At 39.2% G+C, this 19,437-nt stretch overlaps 5 protein-coding genes across 9 annotated transcripts; all 5 read left to right on the top strand.

Moving 5' to 3' along the window:
• Positions 1-521: 521 nt before the first annotated feature.
• Positions 522-3,590, top strand: LOC140760953 (ubiquitin-conjugating enzyme E2-23 kDa-like). Its single transcript, XM_073098069.1, has 6 exons — positions 522-755; positions 861-940; positions 1,322-1,436; positions 1,516-1,568; positions 1,715-1,843; positions 3,300-3,590. The coding sequence occupies exons 1-6, from the start codon at positions 712-714 to the stop codon at positions 3,428-3,430; spliced, it is 552 nt and encodes a 183-aa protein (XP_072954170.1). The 5' UTR covers positions 522-711; the 3' UTR covers positions 3,431-3,590.
• Positions 3,591-4,532: 942 nt separating this feature from the next.
• Positions 4,533-7,933, top strand: LOC140760951 (bifunctional L-3-cyanoalanine synthase/cysteine synthase 1, mitochondrial). The gene is made up of 10 exons (XM_073098067.1): positions 4,533-4,760; positions 4,953-5,062; positions 5,214-5,271; positions 5,598-5,861; positions 6,002-6,139; positions 6,315-6,366; positions 6,568-6,647; positions 6,720-6,779; positions 7,016-7,096; positions 7,632-7,933. The coding sequence occupies exons 1-10, from the start codon at positions 4,602-4,604 to the stop codon at positions 7,728-7,730; spliced, it is 1,101 nt and encodes a 366-aa protein (XP_072954168.1). The 5' UTR covers positions 4,533-4,601; the 3' UTR covers positions 7,731-7,933.
• Positions 7,934-8,070: 137 nt separating this feature from the next.
• On the top strand, positions 8,071-10,949 carry LOC140760952 (uncharacterized). Its single transcript, XM_073098068.1, has 3 exons — positions 8,071-9,016; positions 9,801-9,929; positions 10,445-10,949. The coding sequence occupies exons 1-3, from the start codon at positions 8,702-8,704 to the stop codon at positions 10,622-10,624; spliced, it is 624 nt and encodes a 207-aa protein (XP_072954169.1). The 5' UTR covers positions 8,071-8,701; the 3' UTR covers positions 10,625-10,949.
• A 724-nt stretch (positions 10,950-11,673) lies between these two features.
• Positions 11,674-13,181, top strand: LOC140761475 (UPF0496 protein 3-like). 2 transcript variants are annotated; one of them, XM_073098816.1, is made up of 3 exons: positions 11,674-11,703; positions 11,843-11,909; positions 12,000-13,181. In XM_073098816.1, exons 2-3 carry the CDS (start codon positions 11,858-11,860, stop codon positions 13,082-13,084), a joined length of 1,137 nt encoding a protein of 378 aa, XP_072954917.1. In that variant the 5' UTR covers positions 11,674-11,703; positions 11,843-11,857; the 3' UTR covers positions 13,085-13,181. The 2 variants fall into 2 exon arrangements, with proteins under 2 accessions (XP_072954917.1, XP_072954918.1); XM_073098817.1 differs by having other exon boundaries at positions 11,675-11,703; positions 12,003-13,181.
• Positions 13,182-13,651: 470 nt separating this feature from the next.
• Positions 13,652-19,437, top strand: LOC140760795 (uncharacterized). Of its 4 annotated transcripts, none has more exons than XM_073097808.1 (8): positions 13,652-13,826; positions 13,908-14,049; positions 14,150-17,059; positions 17,203-17,286; positions 17,639-17,743; positions 17,868-17,976; positions 18,705-18,856; positions 18,967-19,437. In XM_073097808.1, the coding sequence occupies exons 3-8, from the start codon at positions 14,264-14,266 to the stop codon at positions 19,387-19,389; spliced, it is 3,669 nt and encodes a 1,222-aa protein (XP_072953909.1). In that variant the 5' UTR covers positions 13,652-13,826; positions 13,908-14,049; positions 14,150-14,263; the 3' UTR covers positions 19,390-19,437. The 4 variants fall into 4 exon arrangements, with proteins under 4 accessions (XP_072953909.1, XP_072953910.1, XP_072953911.1 ...); XM_073097809.1 differs by having other exon boundaries at positions 14,156-17,059; XM_073097810.1 differs by having other exon boundaries at positions 13,924-14,049.

Below are 19,437 nucleotides of genomic sequence, written 5' to 3' on the forward strand. Positions count from 1 at the left end.
TTCATATTACTACTATTATTATTAGATTAGATTCTCCTCGGTGCGGTCATGCAAAGGGAAACGCGGATTAACAATTTACAAGTCGTCTTAAGCAAGAGTACATTATTTTTTCCTTTTTATACGATCAACTCCTCCAATCAAAATAATCATTATGGCCGCCATGAGATGACATAAGACCACTATATAGTATACAAGGGAAATTATTAGATGATCGTCTCATTCCAGGGGCCCATTTGATAGTGCACTAATTGTTAGGTGATGTGAACATTACCAACTTGATGAGGCATTATGGAGAAGGGAATTCTTATTAAGACCATTAAATCGTCCATATTTTAGCTTAATTGAGGGATATTTCTGCAAAATATTTGGGAAGAGTTGATATTGAGAAAGGATAGGGGCAGAATTGGGACATATAAATTGAGGTGATCGGTAGGGGTGTGAACCTGGAAAAGGTGACGTAGAAAGTGCGTGGAATCTTGTTAAAGTGTACCGCAAGAGAGAGAGTAATTGACATATTTGTTTATAGAGAGAGAGAGAGAGAGGATTTTAAGCGTTTCTTTTTCTATTATCTTTTCCTTTCCCCCTTCCTTTCTCCCTTCCTTTCTCATTGCTTGTGTCTGCCTCAAGGAGGAAGAAAGGAACTTTAGAGCTCAATCTCTTTCTCCCTATCTCTAAAGACCCATCTCGGATTCGAAGAAGTGGAAATCGAAGATGTCTTCTCCGAGCAAACGCCGTGAAATGGACCTCATGAAACTGTGAATCTCTCAAAGCTCAAATCTTTCATCTGGGTCCTTTTTGTTTTATGTTTTATACTTTTCCCCCTGTTTTATTTATTATTTTGTTGTTGTTGGAGTTTTTAGGATGATGAGCGACTACAAGGTGGAGATGGTGAATGATGGGATGCAAGAGTTTTATGTGGATTTCCACGGGCCCAACGGAAGTAATGTTTTCATGGGGATTTTTCGAGAAATGGGTTGATTAGTGTTGCTTATCTTAGCTTCTTTTTTTGGTTAATTTGAGTATTTTCCTTGCGTTTTCCTTCTAATCTCTATTAACTTTGGAAAATATCTTAAATTTCGTTGGTCTTTTGTGTGATTTACAGTTAGTCATAGCTCTCCTGTTTCCCTTCACTAATAATAGCTTAAAATTTTATCCAAATTTCACTTCTGCTCAACCTTTTGTTTTTTTCTCCTTTTGATCTTTTAGTTTTTTTTTTCTTCTTCCTAATCGATACCTGGAGCATTTTAATTGTGATAATTTTCAATGGCTTGTGCCAAAAAGATCAATAAACTTTTGAGTAATCCTATCATGAGTTATGCAGGCCTTTATCAAGGTGGTGTGTGGAGGATTAGAGTAGAACTGCCTGATGCTTATCCTTACAAATCTCCATCAATTGGCTTCACCAACAAGATTTATCATCCAAATGTTGATGAAGTGTGAGTCTTTAAATCCTCTCGTTTGTTAAGATGATCTAACAGGCCCAAGATTTTTAATATTTTCTCCTTTGGAATTTAGGTCTGGTTCAGTCTGTTTGGATGTCATCAACCAGACCTGGAGCCCAATGTTTGGTAATACAACTTATCTCTATCTCATAATTGTCAACGAGCCCCTCTCTGGCATGAACAAGAAAATTTGTCTTATAGTAGATAGTCTGGTAGCATATCAGTAATCACTAATAACTTTTATGATAACAATTTTGTGTCATTGTCAACAGATCTTGTCAATGTTTTTGAAGTTTTCCTTCCACAACTTCTTTTGTATCCTAATCCTTCGGATCCATTAAACGGGGAAGCTGCTGCGCTGATGATGCGTGACCGTCCCTCGTATGAACAAAAAGTGAAAGGTAACTTGATTTGGAGCTCTTCAGCATGTAAAATATTAACAGTGTTACTTACTACAGGGATCTGCCTATCTCTTCACCTTATCTCCTACTTAACCAAAATACTTTAGAAACCTTTTTATACAGTTCTGACATTTATACCATGCTATCGAATTATCAAAAGTTAATTATTGTTCCATGCATTCCTTTGCTAGTGAGGCTTTTCATAATAAAGGTGTAGGAAGGTATTAAAACAATAAAATGTGTTGAATTATGTGACTCAATGTCCATCAGCCAAAATTTTGGAAGAAAGGAAGGGAGCTTCTATAGAATCCCTTTATTATGAATAGTCATCACACTCCTAGAGCTAAAAACCATGAACTGTCGTAAGACCATCTTCAACCATATTGATCGGCATATGTGAGAAACAGTGCATGACTTGTACAGCAGTGGTGCATTTGATTAGCATTTAAGAAATTGAAAAAGAGTTTGCACTCAGTCAGAGAATCTTCAGCTGATTGTGTTAGTGGCAATTTTTTTGTAGTATATCTAAGCCTGAAATCTCATAACCTTCTTAGGCTATCAATAACAGAAAATGCTTGCTCCAAAGTCCAAATGCTGTATCATACCTAATGCCTCTTTATGATTAATCATCCTGGTACTATACTACAATAATTGTTGAAAATTTTCCATTTTCTTTTCCTTATGATCCATTGTCATGTTATATAGATGGTCCTGTGGACCAGAAAATGAAGATGTAATACCATATACTGAAGAAAAAAAAAAGGAAGAGGGGTAAAGGATCCTCCTTGGAGTTCAGGATATTGGTTGTGCGAAATAGAATCTGGTTCTAATTATGTTAGATGAATATAGTGATGTCGTGGCTTTTCTTGTATATAAAATGGCTAGGAAAAACTACTTGTGTAGTGATAAAAAAACTAGTTCTTAAATATTTGCGATGCTAAACATTATCCAATATTGTTCGTTGACTTTAAGGAACTTCTAATATTGACTGTTGATGTCTTACTTTGTATGCAAAGACTCCTTAATGAGCAATTTCATTCCCAAAAAGGATGCTTAGAGGAAGTCTGCATACAAAAATTGGCTGCTTAATGGATCCAGAAGTATGATTATTATGATTATTATGATAAATCTCGAAGTGCTTCATAATTCAGATGAGCACATTGGGGTCCAAACTAATTTTTCATTATATGATCCTTGCTGACTTAGTTTCATTGTTTCATGGTAAGCCCCTCTTTCCCTAGTTTTGCTTTGTCTAGGAATTTGGAGAAAACACATATAGGGCTAGTTTTACCCTGCCTGCCCAGTCATAAAGATTTTCGTGCAAACTTGGCGTAGGACTTATATTCAACTAGATTTATTAAGCATTCCTCTTTTAATTTCAAATTTAACTGTTCAATTGGACCGCAATTTCATTTTGATATTTTTATGTTTACATTCTTCGGTCATCTTTATTCAGAGTACTGTGAAAGATACGCGAAGGATGAAGATGTTGGTGCTCCTCCAGAAGACCAATCTAGTGATGAAGAGCTCAGTGAAGACGAATATGACTCGTGCGAAGATGCAGTGATGGGCGATCCCGATCCCTAATGGCAAACAAAATTCCCTTGTGCCCTAATTCCTCCATGTACATTGTTAATTCCAGCTACTATTCAAATCAAGCGAAAACTCGCAAATCAGCTTTCATTGTCCCCTTGTAAATATGTATGCTTCATGCCAATGCTATTCTTATTATGACCATTCAAACTTACTCTCTGCATGAAAGAAGAATAGAGTAGTAGATTACTCTCTGATTCATCTCGCATTCAGGACATCCATAAATTCACATCATTGTTTCCTCTAATATTCATTTTCCCACGAGTCCAAAATGTAAGATGCCGTGTTTGAATTCTTTTAATTTTGGTGCATGGAATCATCAAAGTCTATATCTGCGTACGGTTTTATATGCATTCTTAGGTGCTTACCAACTATACTCTAATTTGACATAATAAAGTTAAAAATTATGGATTAAATATATTTTATCTTCTCTGTTAAAAATTATGTTGTTCCCATATGCAATTGTTAAAGTTTTCATCCCAATATTTAAAAGAAATCTCCATAAATTACCGAAATACCCTTGTTATATTTGTTTTTGATAAACTAGGCCACAGCCATTAGAAACCAATAATTAGAATTCCTCTTTGTTAATTTGGATAGAAATTTTAACAGTTTTATTTAATTATAAGTATATTGACTTGGTTTAATATAAAAATAATTAATTTCACTTAGATTCTTTAAACTATCATAATTTTTCAGATATACTTGCTCAACTTTTTAATTTTCCACGTATACTTTTCTCTAAATTAAAAAAAAAAGATATTCGCTCAGAAAAAAAGAAGTAAAAATAAAAAAAATCATGAGGTGTAGGAAGTAAATTTTTTTTTAATAAAATAAAATATGAAAATAATGATAATTTAAGGAGTCTAAATAAAATTATCCATATAAAAAAATGTTCAAAGAAATAAATTTTGACCATAAGTGTCGGCCGGAGATAAAAGTTTATTTAATCCTAAATTATTTTATAACTATTATTGGAAGTTGTAGGAGTCGCCGGGTATGTCAGCTGTCAGCATTGACCCCAGTCAAACTTGCACTACCATATTGTAATATTTCTATCTTTGGTGGCTTTCTCTCCTATATAACATTATAACGTTTGGAGTCCAATGAGACCGACCACACACGAGCGAGCGAGTGGGTGAGAGAGAGAGAGAGAGAGAGAGAGATGGAAAAGCTCATGGGTCTGATGAGAAGAGGTTACAACAAGCTCTCTCTTCTCCAACGGGGATCTCTCTTCTCCACCCAACGCTCAGTAGATCCTCAAGTGTCTTCGCCAACCTTTAGGGATCTTTCTGCTCTCAAGATCAAGAAGGAAGCTGCAAAGGCAAAATCCCTTCACTCTTCTTCTTCTTCTTCTTCTTCTCCGCCCATATGTTTTCAATCTGTTCTTCCAAAGAGCAATTTTTGCAGTAAATAGCAAGTGGGTCTTGTAGATTAATCCATGGCGATCCTCCTCGTACTGGTTAAGAAAAAAAAAGGAAATGTATTTTCTCTCTAATTTATTAAAAAATTCCAGTTAATTGGGAGGACACCGCTGGTTTATCTGAACAAAGTGTGTGAAGGGTGCGAGGCGAACGTGGCGGCTAAGCTGGAGTTCCTGCAGCCGTCTTTTAGCGTCAAAGACAGGTGCTTTCCGCCATTTTTTTTCTCCTTGCCATTTATAATTTTCTATCATCAGGTTACGACGTCGTTGTCGATGCAAGATAATTACATCAGGGCCGTCCGTTTTGGATTCAGTTGATGCTAACTTTTCCGGCTTATTTTACTATTCAACTAGACCGGCTTATTCCATGGTAGAAGATGCCGAGAGAAAAGGATTGATAACACCAGGCAAGGTCAGTGGTTCTTTTTTCTTTCTAAGCCAAAACCACAAGTTTTATACAGTAGATTTTTATACTAAGAAATCTTGCATATCAAATGGTTGGTCAATTTCCTAATATAGCAGCAATCGTTTATATATATATATATATATATATATACATATGGGAGTCAAATGAGTTTGCTGTTGGCCAGTTTATCATATGATTGGTATTCAATATACTTGCGCACCATAATTAGAAGTCATGAAGGAATGAGAAAATATATAAATTTAGGATGATAACATGTGCAAAATTGTTGGTGCCGTTAATGCAATTAACATATCAAATTTAACACTTAACAGACGACGTTGATTGAGCCCACATCTGGGAACATGGGGATTTCTTTGTCTCTCATGGCAGCTCTAAAAGGTTACAAGATCGTACTCACCATGCCGTCGTACACAAGCCTTGAAAGGAGGGTTGTTATGAGGGCCTATGGTGCTGATTTAGTGCTCACAGACCCTACCAAAGGGATGGGAGGGACGGTTAAAAAGGCGTATGATCTTTTGGATTCTTATCCCAATGCCTTCATGCTTCAACAGTTTGAGAATCCTGCTAATGATAAGGTAGCTTCTCTTTCTTATTCTTGGAGTATTAAGACCAAATTCATTAAAAAGAATTACATTTTTTTTTTTGGAAAGTATCGTTTCGAGTATATACTTCGTGGCTGTAATTGCTAATGATAGAAGATATGCCATTATGCCAGGTGCATTTTGAAACCACTGGTCCTGAAATATGGGAGGATACCCTAGGCCAGGTCGACATCTTTGTTATGGGAATAGGAAGTGGAGGCACTGTGACCGGTGTTGGAAGATATCTTAAGTCAATGAACCCTAATGTGAAGGTACTAGATAATATCTGTTTTTCTAACGAAATGATTTGAGTAATGTTACTCTTTGTGTTCAGTCAGCTACTATTACTTCGATAGAAATGAAACAGAGCAATTGAAACTAATTCTTGAAAACAGATTTTATTTTATTATCATGGACATCATTATCAATGCTATCTTATTTTTCCAGATATATGGAGTTGAGCCTGCAGAATCCAATGTACTGAATGGTGGTCAACCAGGTATGTTTTTGATATTGTTAATTTTGTCTAACTTTATATCAAATTTATATGTAATGCTGATATACTTCTTGTCATTACCTTAGTTCTATATAGTATTTTTCCTGCTACTACTCTTTGTAAGCTTTGGTTGTTCAGCAATTTGGCATGTTAAACCTTGCAAATAGATTATAGAAGTTTCACCAGCAACTGATTTCCTTTTAGGCCCTCACCTAATCACTGGTAATGGAGTTGGTTTTAAGCCAAAAATTCTGGACATGGATGTTATGGAAGAAGTTCTTGAGGTAAATTGGCTTTATTTTATACTCTTATCGATAAAATAATAATCACATTGTGATAAACCTAACATGTACCAGGTAAAAAGTGATGATGCAGTGAAGATGGCTAGGGAATTGGCATTGAAAGAGGGGCTTCTGGTGACTAGCTAATACTTTTTAATAATGGCAATTTTTATATTTATATATAGCTATTTCTGGGAACACAAATTGTAGAAAAAAGGAAATATTTATAAAGTGTACGGTATCTGTTCTCTTTTATGGGGTATTATGCAGAAAAGATGCTGATTAGGAACAAGGTTTTTATTAAGTTTTATTCTGTAATATAGAACATCTATTGATTCTATTCATAGTTACACTTGATCTAAACCTTTCAGGTAGGAATATCCTCTGGAGCTAATACAGTTGCAGCATTAAACCTTGCAAGAAAACCAGAAAACAAAGGCAAGCTTATTGTGGTATGTATTCCAACTTCATAATGACAGTGTTAACAACTAAATGTTTCTTATCTATGTGTGGACACTTGTCTTGCTAAACAATCAAAGTCAATCCCCAGGAACCTTCATAGAATAATAGGGGTTAACTCAAATATATATCCTCAGTCCAATCTCACTACTACCTTAGAGCCTATGGAGAAAAGCAACTACTATCCATATAAGGTCTTTGAAAGCAACTTTCTGGTAGGCCTAAACCTGACCCTGGTATACTCACTCTGCAGTCTTCCCTCTGATCAGAAGAGTTGAACCTTAATCTTCTCCACGACATTCACCGTCCTGGAAACCACCTCCTCGCATTCCTCTCTCTTCTTCTTCCCTCATTTGACATAACAAATAGTTGAGAGATTTTCGTATAAGAATAATGGAAGAATGAAAAAGTTCAGTTGTGAAAGTACTAAGCCTGTCCATTAAGATATCTTTGTTTCTTAAAATTCTCACTCCTGACTACATAAATATACTCTAGAATACTAACCTGAGCTTATCTATTTCGTTTCAGACTGTCCATCCAAGCTTGGGAGAGAGATACCTGTCATCTGCTCTGTTTGAAGAGTTAAGACAGGAGGCCGAGAAGATGCAACCAGTGCCAGTTGACTAAGTTAAACCTTTAAGAACTGCATAATAATCTCCTTCATCTGTCAACTTCCTTGTGCTATTAATGTTTTATGTTTCCAAGAAATAATTGGGGATTATACCTCGATTAAGGCTTCACTGTATGCTATAACTATTATCTCTATGATTTTACTTGCATAGTTTAACAGATTACCAGGGTTACAGTAAACAAGAAGAATTGTTTGGTCATCTCTGTTTATCTTCAAGTGAAATTTTCTTCTCTTTTAAGGAGCATTTTCCTTGTGTGGAGTGGCCATATGAATTTTCCACTTTCCGATTTTATAGGGGACCCATAGTTAGGATCTGAATCGTCGATCTAGATTAAAACAAGGTGAGAGATTTTGTTAAATAAAAATAATTAGGAGAGAGTTTAGTCAATTTTCAAATCCCATTACCGGATAGAACAATGATTAGATACTAACCAATTAGTTATAAAAATAATTTTTATCTATTTAGAAATTAAAGGGTATATAACTTATTTTTCCATATGTGACCAGATTAATTGATAAAGAAAATTAGAATTTAAGTTTTCTTTTTATTGCTAATTTTTTTGATAATAGGAGTGTCACACGCTATCAATTTATTATTATTTTTATTTTTTATAAAATAAAATATAGCTAGGAAAGAAATAAAACATAATTAATTTACTCTTATAATTTAGAAAAGTGATCGGTACTTCTGGTTCATATGACCAGTACTCCTGGTTCGATTAGGAGAGAAAATTCGTATTTTTTATTGAATCATTTGCCCAGATATTACTGACCTTATTTTAATCTAAACTATCCATTCTTCTATCTACGGTCCGGATCCTGTTTGGGTTTTTTAGGTGGACTCGTGTTACGGATCTAAACCCGACGTTTATGGTAATTAATTTGTTACTCGGCTTTAACGGGTTATTGGATTCACCGCGACTTATAGTCTGAGACTGGTGAAGCGGCGGCGTGAGTCGAGACCGAGATGAATCCCTTGGCGATGTCTCGAAGATTTCTTCTAGTTCTTCTTCTCTTCTTCCTCCTTGCGGCAATAGAGAAATCGGAGGGGAAGAAGAGGGTAAGCATACCGGACGAGCTCGATGACGTGGTGGACGACGAGGAGGATGAGGAGTGGAAGCAATGGGGAACGAAGAAGAGGAACTCCGGGCTGGATCAAGACGAGAAGCCGCCCGATTTCTCGCGGATGAATCCGGACGAGATCCAGGCCGAGTTGATGAGGCGACACACCGGGCCTTCCTACGGATTCGTTAAGCTTCGATTGGGCGTTTCTCGATCCAGGGTATGATTGCTTTGCAAGTCCGAGTTGATTGAACTCTGGATTCTTCTGTAATTTGTTGGTAAAGAGTGGTAAAAGTTTATCTTTTATGTGTTAGATTGGTGTTATTTCTGTTGGGTTCTTGTCTTGAGACGAGAAGTTTGGATTTTGATGCTTTGTTCCTAAATGGTTTTGTATATAGATTATGTGGGAAAGATATTGTTGGTGGTCCAGTGGATTGACAAAAATATCCATCATTTCATCTTAACAAAATGTACTTCTAGTAGAGATATTTATATCACTTCGTGGATACATAAGCTTCATGGAAGGCTAAAAAAAATCTCGTTAAGTTACTTTGACTAGTATTTGTGATCTAGATGATCAATCTCAAGTGAAACCCCATCATAAAATGATCAAACCATCTTAACAATGTTATGTTGTCAAGATACTCATGACATTGTTGTCTGAAGTTGTTAATGAGACTTGAGCCATTAATCTCTGTCTAGATTGGATACTGCCAAACCTATATGTTTTGTCTCTAATATTTGCATTTACTGTACATACAAATGGAAGTATTTCTCTTTAGTATTTTTATAGTTTCTCGAGTATAATATGTTGGTCATCACGACTCACTGTGCAAGTGTATCTAAGTAGTGCAGTTACTCAAAACATCAAGAATTCATCAGTTCTAATCTCGTAAATTGTGAAGATGAATTTTCCACCAGGGTATGAAAGACATGTTATTCCATTAAATGACGCGCTCAGGAGGTCATACATTCATGGTTTTAACTAAATCTGAAATTTTCAGGAGGAGGTGCCTGTTATTGCTATGAAATGGAGCAAGGTACTGCGAACTGGATCTGTTGTGGCAAAGTTTATGGCCGTCGATCAGAGTACAATCATGTTCACTATGGAGAGGGGCCAGGATATACTAGAGGTATGTTTTTGTTTCTTTTCAGGCCAGCTATTCATCTAGTACATCCACTTAATCATCCATGTGAATTATAGACTTGCCTTTTCAACTTGTACAGAATACTATTTCTTGACATTGGTCAAATATATATTCTGTGTTCTTGTGATTCAGAGCTAATGCTTCTTAACTGTGTAGAGCAAATTGATTTATCCCTTTACATTCCACTTGAAAAAAAAGGGAAAAAGAAAAAACCCCTAACCTGGACTAAGTCCTTCTGTAGAACTGGAAGCTCATAAACCTTGAATCACTAAGGATAGGAGCTAATTGGAAAATCAATAAAAAAGACATGCATCTAAGAAGAAGCAATGTATTCTTTTTTGTATTTGTTTGTAGTTCTATTTACCTCAATAAGATTTTCATTCTATTTGCTAAGAAATAGCATCTACTCTTCTCAGATTATGGCATACATCTACTTTAGGATCCACATGTATTTGTATTTTATGATTCACATGTAGCACTAATATTCTTCTATTCTCTAGTTGAAAGAGTTTATTCTCAGCCAGCCAGAGGCATATGAGATGAAGATCGGGGATCAAGTTTATCGAAGGCCCGGAGACCCTCCTCTTGATCAAGTCATTGAGACGCTACGGGGAAATAAAATCACTTCCTACAGCCAAGGTTCCACCGCAGACCGAGATAATTCTAATGACGAGCTATAGAATTGCAACTATGTAATTAATAATCAAGACCTGGAGGAAGATCAAGTTTTTCAGATGCTACAGTGAAATAAGGATACTGCTGACAGCCAAGGCCCCACCGCAGAGCTAGATAGTTCTGATAATGAATTAATGAGTTGGAACTATTTATTTATGTTCACTAATCTTCTTCTCTAGGCCTGAACAGAATGTTGTGTTATGCAAAGTTCTTAATTACTGTAAGATGTTAATTTGTTTTCTCCTCCTGTTTAGCTGAACTGATAACATTTGAGAGTATATAGGATCTTCAACTCTGTAAACTGCTTTACTAATAGTGCAATTTGATCCACTGCAATTCTCTGTTTGTACACAGAAAGCAATTTGTTGATCAAGTAGCTTCTCGATAGCAATTTGTTCCTAGTTGTGAGATCTGAATCGATCAGTTTTGCGAATCTTATGGCTGCTGACCCTGTTGATGATGAAGTCATCAAGTCATTCAGACAAGAAAAAAAACCTACGCGGTCGACGTCCCTACAAAATAATATTGTTGGCTGACGTGGCAATGTTGGGGCCAATAGCTCACTTATGCAATGCACTACAAAGATTAATCTAAAAGTATAGGAGATATATAGATCATAAGATATCCAACCTCCCACTTGATGTCTCCCGTTGCTTCGTCTTAGATCCCCACATGTACATTTCAAAGCTGACAAATTGCCACGTGGCACTAAATCAAATTACTCCACACGAAACGGGATATTGATACTCCCGGGCCCACGCGGAGTCCACCCAATATCTCCCAGTTAATAGACCATCGATAATTAACTACAAGGCTAATTGGATGTTAGAGATGACTAATTATAGCGAGCTAGTCACTATCTTTTCTCTAACTAACTACGTTAATGATCTTCTTAGTATCAACCACGAGTTTCCCTTGAGTACGTGCCACTCTTTGGCCTTCCTTCCAAGCTTCCACCAAGCCTTATTCATTCCTCCAAGTCTTCAGGCTTTATTTATAAACCTTCTAAGTGCCATCGTGGCTAGGAAACCTAATCTTTGCTCCAAGGCCACAATCTCCTTGGACTCAAAGATACCTCAACAAAGTGAGTCTAGCTAACTGATTTAAGCTTGCAAACTTGCACTTGCTTATTGCAACAAGCTTTCTCTCTTTATTATTTTTAAAAAACCTCTCTCTCCCTACTTCTTTTTGCCCTCCATAACAGTCTTCTGGTTGCAATCCAGAGTTGGGAAGAAGAGATGCACGTAAGATTCGGAATTTTTGGTTACTGCAGCTACCACGATCGAAAAGGTAAGACTAAGATGCATGGTTTGTTGATCATATGTGTAGTAGAACACATCAAAGACGTTTAATTTTATTCTTTTATTTATTTTTTTCCAGCAGCAATAAAAGAAGTGGTCGTCTCTACGATATCGTCGACGAGCTTTGACCTCCGGGAAGAATACACCAACGCCTTCCGCACCGAGTCCTACAACGAGTTCTGGGCGCACGTCTTGGACCTCACCTTAGCGCATGGGGCCGCTCTCACGACGAGGGAGAACAGCGCCGCCGCCCGGCTCCCTTCCTACCGCCTCTTTGCGGAGCAACTCCTCGAGCCAGACCAAGCAACGGTCGCCAAAATGCTAGCGAATGCCCAAAAAATCTGCCATCCTAAAGCTTACATCCTCCTCCAAGAGTACTACGCCGAGACGGCAAATGCTTCGCTCCTCTGCAGCCTCCTCTTGAAAGACATCGAGCAAATCCGACTCCGCTACCGCCCGCTCAAAGCCAACCTCCGCTCCCTCGTCTCCGACTCCCCGTCGCGACAAAAGCTACAAGCCGTCGACCGCTACCTCGCCGACATTGCCAAGACGCTCAACCCTTTCGAATCCTTGGCCTCATCGTCTAAGCGGCAATACTTCAAACAGGTGCAGGATGGCTCCGCCAGCCTACTCAAAAAGCTCGAGTCGGGCCGCAGGAAGGCGAAAGCGAAGCTACATCGAATCAACCACATCAAACGAGCCCTCGCGGTTTCCTTCGTCATCCTCACGGCGTCGACGTCGGTGGTCGGGGCTTTCGTAGCGATGCACGCGTTAGTGGCGCTACTAGCCGTTCCAACGCTATTGTCTACGGCGTCGTTCCGATTCGCTTCCAGTGGTTGGCTCAGGAAGGCGATCTCCCAGCTCGACGCGGCGACTAAGGGAACGTACATACTGAACCGGGATCTGGACACGATAAGCCGGCTGGTGGCGAGGTTGCACGACGAGGTGGACCACATGGGCGAGCTGCTACGGCTGTGCTTTGAGCGGCGGGACGGCGGGCGGAGGCGGCTGGTGGAGGAGGTGATACGGCAGGTGTGGAAGAACGACGCGAGCTTTAACCAGCAGCTGGATGAGCTGGAGGAGCACTTGTACCTCTGCTTCATGACCATTAACAAGGCAAGGAGCTTGGTGATGAAAGAAGTTTTGGTGGCAAGTAGACTGTAATGTTCTTGGCAAAAATATCTTCAAACATTGTACAGATGATTTCCTTAATTTTCAAAGTAAATTAGAATTTTCTCCTTTTTATTTTCTTCTTTTATAAATGTTAGGAATCTCTATTTTATAGATATTATTATATATTTATAATATACATTATTTACCTTAACGGATTACATTAATACATGGTAATATACATTTTCTACCTCTCCTCCTAGAGAGGATATAGGCTTTATTTGTCGATCCTCGCTCGTTCTTCCCCTCTCAATTATGTATAAGCTTGTACCAGTTCCATCAATCTTGATATCATATTTATGTACTCTATTAAAGTGATTAAGAATATAAAGCCTACATGCTATAAATTACAATCTAAAGTGCCCACACGACGACCAGGATTGGCATTTGTAACGGTAGTGATTAGTTAATATAATCCTTTTCCCTTTTCTTTAAAGGGAAAACTAAGTTACCACCAAAATGGACTAGGTGGACTCGGATCCTAGGATGATGCGACTAGATCCGACCCCCGAGTATGAAAAGATCTAATGTTTCTGAGTTCTGACGCTGGCATTTTTATAATTTATCGCAACTTAACGGCATGCCCCCGGTCACGTGGTGCGATCGGCTATCTGCGGTTTCCCTCGTCGCCTCCCCGTCCGTGGCGGCTTCTAGGGCTGGAGAAGCCGACCGCGTGCGTCCGCGACGAATCCTACTGCTCTTCGAAGCCCTAATCCCGACCTAATCCCATATCCGGGTAAGTAGAAATCTCTCCTCTCTCTCTTCCCTCATCTAGATCTCATTTGTGTGTTCCTGACGGCCAAAGTTGATCGACTAGGGTTCGCCTTTGGTAGGTCAATCTTTCTACTTTTTGCTTGATCTCGCGGATTTGGATGCTCGAGGGACTTGTATCTTTTTCAATCGATTTGTCATTTGTGGCGGCTGTTGTTGAATCGAGTTGGATTGCTTGCTGGAAGAGGGTAGAGTTTTTTTTTTTTCCTTTTTTAATCTTATCATAGCACTAGATTCATCTTATCCAGGATAAATGACTTCTTCTTTTTTTTTCTCACTCTGGTGAAGTTTCAGAATTGAGTGTTCGTGTCGTCGATCTTGCTAATTGGGGGTCGTCCTCTGTGGCTTCTCGGTGGATTTTTCTGATTGTGTTTGAAACAACTGTAATTTAGTTGTATCTATATGGAAGCATCTGCTTCTAGTAGGAGTCGTAGTAAGAGAGATTTTGAGGACAGCGTTGACTTGAGGAGCAGTAGAATGGAGGATGATGATGATTGGGATGATGCCGACAAGAGGAAGAGTCGGTCAAGCAAGTCAAGAAAGCACAGTAATTCTGATGAAGTCGAGGAGCTGGATGAAGGAAGAAAGAAGGTTTCAGCAGACAGGAGTGATTTTAGGAAGAAGCTGGGCAGCTCGAGCCAAGCTGGCAGCGACGATGAGGATGACTACAGCACAAGGAGGGAGTCCAGATCATCCAAAGTTCCAAGGAAAAATACTGAAGAGAGAGGTGAGAAGAGATCGACGGATGGGTACAAGGATAGAGATGGAGATAGTGGCAGGAAAAGAAGAGATGAGGAGAATGAATTGGACTCATCGAGGAGAATGAGTTTGAAGGCATCAGGTTATGAGAGCTCCCAGAGTAGAACCAGAAGTAAGGTAGAGAGTCCCTATGATGGAGAGCGCGAGAGGTTGCAGGAAAAAGACATGAGGTATTCAGAAAGGAAAGACAGCAGCAGAGAAAAAAGCCAAGGGCATCGTGAACAGGAAAAGAATCCTCCACGCAGGAGATGGGATGATGCAGACGTAGGCAAGAAAGCTGAGGAAAGTAGCATTTTCGATAAAGCTGATCGAAGAACTGTGAGATCTTCTGATCATAGTAAAGATGGGAGTGTGAGAGACAGAGGCCTTGATTATGGAAATGAATCAAGTGACAATTTAAGTAGGGTTAATGATTCAGGTGGCGAGAAGGGTGGCTGTTCTGGTGATAAGGAGGGAGCACATGAAGATGGTGACAGGAGCAAGAGTCATGGCAGAATGGAGAATCATGAGGAAGACAGCAGGGTAGTGAATACAAGTCATGAAGATAGATCCGATATCGCCCGAGATGATAAGCATAGGAGGTTCCAGGAGAGATCAGCTAGTTTCATAGATGATGTGGAACAAAGTAAGAAGAGGTATGACACAAAGCAGTCTGAAGGAAAAGGTGAGAAACATATACGAGAATGGGAATCTGCAAGTCATGACGAGATTGAAAACAGGCAGAGGTCTGCCAACTTAGATGAAGATGGACGATCATCGATGAGGGATAGAAGCAGCAGAGATGGAAGACATAGTAAAAGGTCTCGATCACCTGAGAGAAGTGGCAGGTATCGTCGAGAATTTGATGAACATGATCAAGGTTTTTCAGATTCTGACAATGAAAGAAATGTAAGTATTAAAGTTAAAGAACGGGAGGAGGTCCATGGAGATGATAGGTTTTCAAAGGGAAAGGGAAATAACTGGAACGATAAGAATAGGGACCGAGAGGGATCTAAAGACCAGTGGAGAAGGAGCCAAACTAGGCAGGATTCTAAAGATGGGGATGAATTTGATCCTGTGAAGGAATGGGATTTACAGAGAGACGATCAAGAGAGGGTAGAGTTAGGAAACTTTAACAGCCGGTCTGGATATAGGAAAGACTCTAGAATTAGGTCTGAAGGTGCAAAAAGTTCATCAGCCTTTGGGAACAGAAATGAGAGTTCTGACTCAATAGAGATCAGGCCTAACAAGAGTCTTGACTTTGGAAGGGAAGGTTCTGTTTCGGGATATGCTGGAAGGAGAGGTGAAGTGGGACTGCAGCAGGAATTTGCTTCAGGAGCTAGTGATGATGAATGGGCATATCCATCTGAGGACAGGGGTAAGGCCACTTATGCTTATGGAGACGATTCACAGGAGAGGTTTCATGATGATGACTCACCTAGGGATCAAAATTCTGCAAGAAATACTCTTGATTATCAATCTGGAAGGGGTAGAATGCCTAAAGGTCCAATGACCTCCAATCGCACTGGAGGTGGTCAAAGTGGCAGCAGCAGTTTGATTTCTCCACTTGGTAACGGCCAAGGTTCAGCTTCTTTCAGTAGGTCTCAACAACAAGGATCCAAGGGTGGGAGACCTGCAAGAGGAGGAAGAGGTAGGTTAAATGCGAGGGATGCTCAACGGATTGGAGTTCCTATGCCTATGATGGGTCCTCCATTTGGGCATCTTGGATTGCCACCAGGACCAATGCAGCCACTTGGACCAAATATGTCCCATTCACCAGGTCCGCCAATTGGACCTGGTGTTTTCATTCCTCCATTTCCTGGGCCCCTTGTTTGGCCAGGAGCTCGAGGCATCGATATGAATATGTTAGCTGTTCCACCCAATCTTCCTCCTATTCCTCCTCCTGGACCTGCAGGACCTAGGTTTGCTCCTAATATGGGAGCTGGCCCGAATCATCCCATGTACTTGAATCAACCAGGTGCTGGAAGAGGAACTCCACCAAACATATCAGGTCCGGTTTTCAATCCTATGGGAACACCTAGTCGTGAGATGCAACATGAGAAAGGTCCAACAGGTTGGGCACCATCAAGAAACAGTGGACCCTCTGGTAAAGCTCCTTCAAGGGGAGAGCAGAATGACTATTCCCAGAACTTTGTTGATACTGGTATGAGACCCCAGAATTTCATTAGGGAGCTGGAGCTTACAAGTGTTGTAGAGGACTATCCAAAATTAAGAGAACTCATACAAAGGAAAGATGAGATTGTAGCTAAGTCTGCTTCCCCACCTATGTATTATAACTGCGACCTGCGTGAGCATGTTCTCTCCCCGGAATCTTTTGGTACCAAGTTTGATGTAATACTTGTGGATCCTCCTTGGGAGGAGTATGTTCACCGTGCACCTGGTATTACAGATCATATTGAGTATTGGACTTTTGAAGAGATCATGAACCTGAAGATTGAGGTTGTTATCTCACTCCTTTTCTTTTTGTATTTTATTATCTTTCGTATTTCTTTATGTTTGCAGCTTGTACGATTTGTTAAGTATATATACTCTTAATAAGTTTTTGGATTTAAAATGTAACTGCACTTAAACTATGTTGACAGGCAATAGCGGATACTCCATCATTTATCTTCCTCTGGGTTGGAGATGGAATGGGCCTTGAACAGGGACGTCAATGCTTGAAGAAGGTAGGTTTGGTACTTTGGTTGCCTTTGCTTGCACTAATGCATTTTGCAGGTCTTTAGAGTTGAAGTTTCTGTTCTTTTCACTGTCCCATGGCTGCATTATGAAGTGCACCATATATGTCCTAAACTCTAGTCGAGTGTTCTTTTTCATGCCATATCAAAAATAGTGATAAATTTTATTTGCTTGGAAGATCACATTTTTTATCTGTATAAGTTTGACAATGCAGTCTGTGATATATCCTACTCTTATGATATAAATCTAAATGAAGAAGATAGGTACTTACCTAATATTGAAAATGTTAGTTTTGTCCAGAATAACTGTGTGTAGGTTGATTTTCTTTGTCTTTTCTTTTAGTGGGGATTTCGGAGGTGTGAAGATATTTGTTGGGTTAAAACCAACAAGAGAAATGCAACTCCAGGTCTGCGGCATGATTCTCACACATTATTGCAACATTCAAAGGTTGGTGAAGAGAAATCCTTTTATTTGACTAATACTTTACTACCTCAGTGTGCTTCTTCTTCTCTTTTTCCTGGTATTGTACAACTTGCTCTTTACATGAAACATCACTGCTTTTCTTGAATAGGAACACTGCTTGATGGGCATAAAAGGAACTGTTCGTCGTAGCACAGATGGGCATATTATCCATGCCAATATCGACACAGATATAGTAATAGCAGAAGAACCTAGTGATGGTTAGTGGTTTTTCTTTATTCATTTTACTATTTTATGTATGATAGTGTCTTTCCACATTTCTGCTTTTGCATCACTTGTTTTGTATTATGTAGTAGTCATCCTATGCTGCAACATTCCACCATCTGATTGTTTGCTATGTTCTTGGACTGAGTTACACATGCTCCCGTGATGATCTCACAAAGGAAAGCTTAGTTGTTCCCTTTTTTCCAGGGAGTCATGGATATTTATATTGATTATAGATCATAAACAATACGTTGTCAGTGGATCATATTATCGTCTCTCTCTATGAATGTCTAGTGGTATGAATCCTTATACAGGTGGATCATTTAAATTCTTTGGAACAAGTGAATTCATGTCCCTTCATATACATCTATATGCTTGGTAACTGCAACTTTTGTGTGTAACCAATTGTTTCTAATTGCAAGTATACGTATTTATAGGAAATTCCTTCCCTGCTTAACCATTGTTTTTGTTTCTTTGATGAACTTAAGTTTATATCCAAAGTTTTAGTAGATGACATGTAACTCTTCCCTTCTTATTTACTGGGGAAACTGATATTTGCCCGATAAGGTATATTGTTCTGAGAATGTTTGTTTTGATTTTTCACACTGACATCTGTTTTTAATTTACCTTATGATTGTCCAATTATCCAGCCATTTAACCTTAAACTGAATGCCTTGAGGTTCTCTTTGTGCTGCACTTAACTCTTTTGGTACATGCTGGGCAGGTTCAACTAAGAAGCCTGAGGACATGTACAGGATCATTGAGCATTTTGCTCTGGGCAGGAGGCGACTTGAGCTCTTTGGTGAGGACCATAATATCCGTTCAGGTTGGCTAACTGTTGGGAAAGGATTATCTTCCTCAAATTTCAATAAGGAGGTACTGAAGCTGCAACATTACGCCCTTATTTGATGGTCACATGCATGTGTAGCCTTTTTTGGACTAAGAGACATAAGAAGCTTAATCACATCCTACATAATACATTGCAGGCTTACATCAGGAATTTCGCCGATAAGGATGGGAAAGTTTGGCAGGGAGGTGGTGGACGCAACCCACCTCCTGATGCTCCACATCTAGTCATGACAACCCCTGAGATAGAAAGCCTCAGACCTAAATCACCTCCACAGAAGAACCAACAGCAGCAATCTTTGCCCATGTCGACTCCAGGCAACTCCGGCAACAGACGGAACTCTGGAAACTCCCCACAGAATTCATTGGCTACAATCAGCTCTGATCCTTCAACTCCAGCTCCTTGGAACTCATCACCTATGATGGGATTCAGAGTACCAGAGGCCGGACATGGCGGTTTTGATGAAAGATTTCTTGATAGTTATGGATTCAATGCCTCTGGCATGCAAGCAAATGGAGATCATGCTGATTTTGATTCACAAAGAATGCCAAAATTTTTGTAGTCCCCCTGCTTAACTGAATAATATTAAGTAATATTCGCGTTTTAGATC

The sequence above is a fragment of the Typha angustifolia genome, chromosome 6 (assembly GCF_048772165.1).
Source record: "Typha angustifolia cultivar Huaian chromosome 6, ASM4877216v1, whole genome shotgun sequence".
NCBI lineage: Eukaryota > Viridiplantae > Streptophyta > Magnoliopsida > Poales > Typhaceae > Typha > Typha angustifolia.

Coding starts and splice junctions, on each gene's coding strand:
- LOC140761475 (XM_073098816.1), top strand. CDS start 11,858: ATGCACGTAAGATTCGGAATTTTTGGTTACTGCAGCTACCACGATCGA. Junction 11,910..11,999: donor CAGCTACCACGATCGAAAAG/GTAAGACTAAGA, acceptor ATTTTTTTCCAG/CAGCAATAAAAGAAGTGGTC.
- LOC140760952 (XM_073098068.1), top strand. CDS start 8,702: ATGAATCCCTTGGCGATGTCTCGAAGATTTCTTCTAGTTCTTCTTCTC. Junction 9,017..9,800: donor TGGGCGTTTCTCGATCCAGG/GTATGATTGCTT, acceptor TGAAATTTTCAG/GAGGAGGTGCCTGTTATTGC. Junction 9,930..10,444: donor GGGGCCAGGATATACTAGAG/GTATGTTTTTGT, acceptor TCTATTCTCTAG/TTGAAAGAGTTTATTCTCAG.
- LOC140760951 (XM_073098067.1), top strand. CDS start 4,602: ATGGAAAAGCTCATGGGTCTGATGAGAAGAGGTTACAACAAGCTCTCT. Junction 4,761..4,952: donor TCAAGAAGGAAGCTGCAAAG/GCAAAATCCCTT, acceptor AAAAAATTCCAG/TTAATTGGGAGGACACCGCT. Junction 5,272..5,597: donor GATTGATAACACCAGGCAAG/GTCAGTGGTTCT, acceptor AACACTTAACAG/ACGACGTTGATTGAGCCCAC.
- LOC140760953 (XM_073098069.1), top strand. CDS start 712: ATGTCTTCTCCGAGCAAACGCCGTGAAATGGACCTCATGAAACT. Junction 941..1,321: donor TTTCCACGGGCCCAACGGAA/GTAATGTTTTCA, acceptor TGAGTTATGCAG/GCCTTTATCAAGGTGGTGTG. Junction 1,569..1,714: donor GACCTGGAGCCCAATGTTTG/GTAATACAACTT, acceptor CATTGTCAACAG/ATCTTGTCAATGTTTTTGAA.
- LOC140760795 (XM_073097808.1), top strand. CDS start 14,264: ATGGAAGCATCTGCTTCTAGTAGGAGTCGTAGTAAGAGAGATTTTGAG. Junction 17,287..17,638: donor GACGTCAATGCTTGAAGAAG/GTAGGTTTGGTA, acceptor CTTTTCTTTTAG/TGGGGATTTCGGAGGTGTGA. Junction 18,857..18,966: donor CCTCAAATTTCAATAAGGAG/GTACTGAAGCTG, acceptor AATACATTGCAG/GCTTACATCAGGAATTTCGC.